Genomic DNA, 6,906 nt, shown 5'->3' with positions numbered 1-6,906 from the left:
GTACCTACCCTATAGGGGACACGGGGAGAACATGTGAGGGTACCCACCCTATAGGGGACATGGGGAGAACATGTGAGGGTACCTACCCTATAGGGGACACGGGGAGAACATGTGAGGGTACCTACCCTAGGGTACACGGGGAGAACATGTGAGGGTACCTACCCTAGGGTACACGGGGAGAACATGTGAGGGTACCTACCCTAGGGGACATGGGGAGAACATGTGAGTGTACCTACCCTATAGGGGACACGGGGAGAACATGTGAGGGTACCCACCCTATAGGGGACATGGGGAGAACATGTGAGGGTACCTACCCTATAGGGGACACGGGGAGAACATGTGAGGATACCTACCCTATAGGGGACACAGGGAGAACATGTGAGGGTACCTACCCTATAGGGGACACGGGGAGAACATGTGAGGGTACCTACCCTATAGGGGACATGGGGAGAACATGTGAGGGTACCTACCCTAGGGGACATGGGGAGAACATGTGAGGGTACCTACCCTATAGGGGACACAGGGAGAACATGTGAGGGTACCTACCCTAGGGGACACGGGGAGAACATGTGAGGGTATACCTACCCTAGGGGACACGGGGAGAACATGTGAGGGTACCTACCCTATAGGGGACACAGGGAGAACATGTGAGGGTACCTACCCTAGGGGACACGGGGAGAACATGTGAGGGTATACCTACCCTAGGGGACACGGGGAGAACATGTGAGGGTATACCTACCCTAGGGGACACGGGGAGAACATGTGAGGGTATACCTACCCTAGGGGACACGGGGAGAACATGTGAGGGTACCTACTCTATAGGGGACACAGGGAAAACATGTATCGGCGCCGATGACTCCCGTTTCGATCTGGTGAAAAAAATGGTTCAAACCGGAAATGGAAAAAATAAAAGCTTACGCTTTCTATGGGGACACAGCTTCTTAGAACGTAAATATCTCAGATTGGCCAAAAACAAGCTTGGTTTGCGTCTGATGTATCTAAACGATAGTATTTCGCTTACAAAAAGTATGTTTTGGGTGGATTAAATGACAATCACAGGGCATGTTATATAGCAGATTTTTACCTACTTTCTGGCCAAAATGGCTTTCAAGTTAAGAGCCTCGCTCATTGACAATGCATTTGTGGCGGCGGGAGCCCTCCACCAGATGGCGCTGTGGCGCCGGATGAGTTAATACCTTCTCTTCCTTACACACTCTCTCTCTCTACCCCCCCCTCTCTGTCTGTCTGTCTGTCTGTCTGTCTGTCTGTCTGTCTGTCTGTCTCCAGATGATGAGGATAGAGTCCATCAGTAGGCCCCTCCCCCTCTCCAGTGGTCAGTCTCATCAGACTCCGCCCTCCGGGACCAGCCCCTCCCTCTCCGATGACTCCTCCCCCTCGCCTCCATCCCCGCCCCCTCCCCCGCCTCTGCCAATCACAGGCAGCGTTGTGGCCGACGGCCCCCATTCCGCCCCTCCCCCCAGCACCGTGTATGTGAAGTACAGCACGTTGGCCCGCCTCCAGGGCCATGGCCACGCCCCCTCATGTGGCTCCTCCCCCCCTTCCCCTCCCCCCGCCGGCACGTTGGCCCGCCTCCAGGGCCACACCCCCTCGTTTAACCCCTCCCCCCCTTCCCCTCCGCCACCGCCGCCCCCCACGGGCCCCGCCCCGGGCTCGGCCGCCGCCTCCCTGGCGCTCGGAGGCCCCTCCCCCCTCGCGACCCCGCCCCCACCTCTGACCCCTCCCCCCACTCCTCCGGACGAGGCCGATGACGACGGGCTACCGCCGCCGCCGCCACCCCCCACCGCCCGACTCCGCCCCCCTCCTGTCCAACAGCGGCCTGCATCAATTCCTGTCCCAGAAGTTCCCCCACATGGCGTACGACTTTGTCCCCCTCGACGACGACGACGACCAGCAGGACCTGCCCCCTCCCCCCCCTCCCCCCGCCCCTCCTAAAACCTTCCTGATTGGAGGAGGAGGAGGCCCCTCCTCCCTCCCCCCCCTGGCTCTCTCGTCACCCATGTCTCCGATGCCTCCTCCTCCCGGCACTGGCCACGCCCCCTCCATGAGGAGGGGGCAGAGCTTCTCGGCAGGCCACTCCCCCTGCGGCGGAGCCCCTCCCCCCCCGACCCTGCCCAAGCAGCACAGCCTGTCGTCGTCCAGGCTCCTCCCCCACCCCCTGTCCTCCCCCTCCCCGCCGGGAGGCTCCACCTCCTCCCTCCTCTCCGCCGCCACCTCCTCGTTGGTCAAGCAGATTGTCAATCAGTTCCCAGGGGGCCAATCAGACGCCGGCGGTCCTCCGGTGGTGAAGGCCAAACCCAAATGGCAGCCGCCGCAGCCGGGAGGGGGAGGGGTGGGCTCCCCCGAGTTCCCGCCTCCCCCACCTCCCGAGAGCGAGTTCCCTCCTCCCCCCTCTTCCTCCTCCTCCTCTAAAAGGGGCGGGGCCGGGCCTCCTCCCCCCGCCCCGCAGAGAGCCTCCGCCCGTGACTCCGCCTCCTCCCAGGAGGCGGAGACTGCACGCCCCGCCACCAACAAGGTCGGTTCATTTCACCTTTTCAGTTGTTTTATTTCAAACTATCGTAATTAACACTCAAAGTGTTATAAAAGCCGCGGTGATAATCTTTATATCATTATCAAACGGCTAAGCTAAATAAAAACCTTTAGTCCTGTCCAGGTTGCTAGGCAAGGACGATTGAAAACAGAATCTTTGTTGGCTTTTTTCTCTGAAAAATGCTGCAAAGTCTGTGGTTTTGGCCAATCCATCCGAAATCGCATCGCACCCTGCATATTAGCGTTTCTGGCTAAAGATAAACATCGTCGACAGCTGCTAAAACACCCGGCTCTGCTATGATGCATGGGCAGAAATACACTGTTTTCCCTGGCACTCAGTGTTGTTTTTGGCAGCAAATTTAGATTTAAGTTTTAGTCATAGTCTCTTGAATAGTTTTCATTTAGTTTTAGTCACATTTTAGTCACCTGGAATGTTTTAGTGTTAGTCAACTGTAGAATTTAATTTTGGCTGGCCTTGATGCCGTCGTAATGGCAATCTACAAGCTCACAAAAAATGACTTATACTGGATCTCTTGTGCACTAGTCCCTTCCTAACCTTTCAGTTTTTATTTGTTGATGAAATTGTCACTATATTTACTCTTAGTTGTAGTCATCATAGCTTAGATTTAATTTAGTTTCCATTTCGTTTTCGTCCGTGAATTACGTAGACGAACATTTTTGTCATAGTTTTAGTCGATGAAATCAACACTGCTCAGAACTACCTATACTAGGCGGGCCCAGGCCGCTTGAACCTTTTCTAAACCTTTTCTAAACCTTTGTCTCCATTGGTTCTTCCAGGTGGAGAGTCTCGTCAGCAGGTTTGGCTCCTCCTCCCCGCCGGGCAGAGACTCCGCCCCTCCCAAACCGGGGAAGTTGAATCTGGCCAACCTGCCACTGGCGCTGCAGGGCCTGGCCCCGCCCCCCGACTCCTCCTCCCCCGACTACTTCCCGCCGCCGCCCAGCGACTTGGAGCTCCTGGCGCCGCCCCCCGCCCAGTGGCCCCACCCCTTCCCCCCCCGCGTGGCCGTGGTCAACCCCCAGCCGCAGGTCGTCGTCATGGCTGCTGCCCCTGCTACGGCGGTCTCCGCCTCCTCCCCGTGGAAGCAGGGCGGCCTGGCGACGGCCAACAACCACGCCCCCCTGTGGAGCGGCAACGCCCCGGCGCCTCCGTCATTGGACGCTGCCGTCGTCCCTCTCTCCCCGCCCCCTTCTTCGGGAGGAGGAGGAGGGGGCGTGTCCTCGCTGCAGCCACACTTCCTGGAGGACCTGAACCGCACGCTGAAGAGGAAGTCGGGCGTCCCGCTGGGCCGCCGCGCGCCCGCCGACCGCAAGACCGTGGACGACATGGCGCTGCTGCCGTCGGCCCCCGGGCACGGACACGCCCCCTCCGCTGGCCACGCCCCCTCCTCCTCCTTTGGCCACCACGCCCACACGCTGTCCCGCCACCACCCGCGCTCCCACTCCCAGCACTCCTCCCACTCCTCTAGACACGCCCCCATCATCTCAGGCTACGCCACGCTGCGCCGGGGCGGTCCGCCCCCGGCCCCACCCAAGCGAGACCAGAACACCAAACTGACCGGGGATTGGTAGTTCAGAGACCCTAAACCCCTCCTCCTCCAATACCAAACTGACCAGGGGATTGGTTAGTTCAGAGACCCTAAACCCCTCCCCAATACCAAACTGACCAGGGGATTGGTTAGTTCACACCCTAAACCCCTTCCCCCAACACCAAACTTACCCGGGATTGGTAGTTCAGAGACCCTAAACCCCTCCCCCCAACACCAAACTGACCGGGGATTGGTAGTTCAGAGACCCTAAACCCCTCCCCCCTAATACCAAACTGACCGGGGGATTGGTTAGTTCACACCCTAAACCCCTCCCCCCAACACCAAACTGACCGGGGATTGGTATTTCAGAGACCATAAACCCCTCCCCCAACACCAAACTGACCGGGGATTGGTAGTTCAGAGACCCTAAACCCCTCCCCCCAATACCAAACTGACCGGGGGATTGGTTAGTTCACATCCTAAACGCCCCCCCCCCCCAAGCCTGAAGACTTGAACGAACAATGTCGCTTTCTGTCAAGAAGATACACCGTTCCTTCCGTCCGTCCGTCCGTCCGTCTGTCGGTCATTCCTCTCGCACTAAAAGCCTGTTTTATACTTCCAACGTACGAGCGCCTGATGCGGCCCGTAGTATGAGCTGACGACAGGTAGCATCTAGCATGTAGCGCTGAAACTATTTAACCCATTCAATGACTCCTGCATCAGTGGTTCCCAAACTATTTCATGCCAAGTGGATATGTATTATGGTCGCCGCGGAAACACGTCTGAATTATTATTCTTTTTTTTAGGTACACACCCTGTGTGTTAAAAAAAAAAGTTGAAAATGCCATTCCATAAAGGTTTTGGAGAAGATACAACATACTATTAAATTAATTCAAAAATGCCATAGTTAATTTAAGCTTGACTAACGACCCCAAATCAGCATATATGCTATTATAGAAGTGTCAATTCGTGAATGTTTGTAAAAAATAAATAAAATAAAAACATTGGACAACAATCCGCCATTGGATGAATCCAAAACGTATTGGATACAATAATCCGTGAAGACATACTGGTGTTGTGAGCTTGTACATCTGTTTACACGGCGAGTAGCAAACGCCTCCCCCTACCTTTGTTCTCCAATTATCATTGTTCCTGTTGTTTTTTATTAATATTATTATTATCATCATCATTATTATTAGTATTGTTGTTATTGCCAAGACATGTTTATACAATGACATGAGAAGAGATATATATATATATATATATACAGTAGCCTATATACGAAACACAAGCTTTTTCCATAACGTGCGCGCCGCTTCGCCTCAACAATATAAGCAACAATATAAACGCCGCAACTTCCAAGCCGCTGTCAGAGAGACGCTAACGAGCGAGACGCCTACAAGAGCTATGCTAACGAGAGAGACGCTAATGAGAGACGTCTCTCTGTTTAGATTTTTTTGTCAATTATGTATGTGTAATATATATATATACAGGAAGTAGAGGTACTTACTTACAGGAAGTAGAAGTACATACTTCCTGGAAGTAGAGTGCCACTTCCAAGAAGTAGAGTGCCACTTCCAGGAAGTAGAGTGCTACTTTCAGGAAGCAGAGGTACTTAAGGGCAGTCCATACTCTCTCCGACCACCGAACTTTTCGTCGGAAAGATCAGACTTTAATTTTTTCTCCGAAGTAGAGTTCGGAGAGTCACAACATCTGGCAGCTTTCAGAACAAAAAATCGGAGGAATGCGTTTCAGAAGTTGCGAGTGACGTCATGTTGTAGTTGTACCGGAGCTTTCTGACGAAAAGTTCGGTGGTCGGAGAGAGTATGGACTGCCCTTTACTTACAGGAAGTAGAGTGCTACTTCCAAGAAGTATAGTGTACTTCCAGGAAGTAGATTGTACTTCCAGGAAGTAGACGTACTTACTTCCAGTAAGTAGAGGTACTTACTTCCAGGAAGTAGAGGTACTTCTGGGTGAAATTAATAGGTGGGGGCGGGGCCTGTGTCCACTGAACATGTGGACAGTGTCCAGTCAGCTTTTCGTGGTTTGAATTTGACATCGGAAGGCTCTGGTCGCTGCCCCAACCCACAGACCAATCAGAAGGCTCTGGTCGCTGCCCAGCCCACAGACTAATCAGAAGGCTCTGGTCGCTCCCCCGACCAATCAGATTAATAAAAAAAAGGCTGCTGAATGGAGAGAATCAGTCTGCTGCCGTGGTAACTTGTACTGCATGGTTGCTATGGATACTATGGATATAATATAGCACTACCACTTAATGAGGGAGCTGGATACTATGGATCATATAATGTAGCACTTAAAGAGGGAGGGGGGGGGGGGGGGGTGTGTGGAACATGTATGTTGTGGGAGGGGGGGGGGAGTAATGCCATTTATTTCAAAATGTGTGTCTTGTTTTATTGTTTTACATAACATTATTTAAAGCCTGGAAGCTATTGTTATTATTATTATTATTATTATTATTTGTGTATGGGAGGTGGAGAACGAGAAGTGTTTCAGAAAATGTGTCTGTATTCACAAAGCCTGTTTAACCTGTTAGATTAGCCTATGGGCTGCTATAGCTTAGCATCTGGGCTCCTAGCTTTGCATCGGCTGTTAGCTTGGCATCATGGGCTCCTAGCTTGGCATCTGGGCTGTTAGCTTAGCATCGGCTGCTATCTTAGCATCGGCTGTTGGCTTAGCCCCAGCTGTTAGCTTAGCATCTGGGCTCCTAGCTCCTAGCATATAGAATCTGGGCTCCTAGCTTATAGCATCTGGGCTCCTAGCCATAGCAGCTGGGCTGTTGGCTTAGCAGCT

At 53.4% G+C, this 6,906-nt stretch overlaps 1 protein-coding gene across 1 annotated transcript in view; it reads left to right on the top strand.

Annotated features, from left to right (window-relative positions):
- The window catches only part of LOC310867126 (ras-associated and pleckstrin homology domains-containing protein 1-like), a 34,365-nt gene extending 29,454 nt beyond the window's left edge, over nucleotides 1–4,911 (top strand). The window contains 3 exon segments of the mRNA XM_083776946.1: nucleotides 1,288–1,821; nucleotides 1,823–2,533; nucleotides 3,346–4,911. Of these exon segments, the coding sequence (XP_083633072.1) occupies nucleotides 1,288–1,821; nucleotides 1,823–2,533; nucleotides 3,346–4,137 (2,037 nt within the window). The 3' untranslated portion in view covers nucleotides 4,138–4,911.
- The last annotated feature ends 1,995 nt before the right edge of the window (nucleotides 4,912–6,906 follow it).

This window comes from Protomyctophum parallelum, assembly GCF_964188405.1.
Source record: "Protomyctophum parallelum genome assembly, chromosome: 11".
NCBI lineage: Eukaryota > Metazoa > Chordata > Actinopteri > Myctophiformes > Myctophidae > Protomyctophum > Protomyctophum parallelum.
Note: the sequence above shows the minus strand (reverse complement) of the source record. Positions and strands in the feature narration are given on the sequence as shown.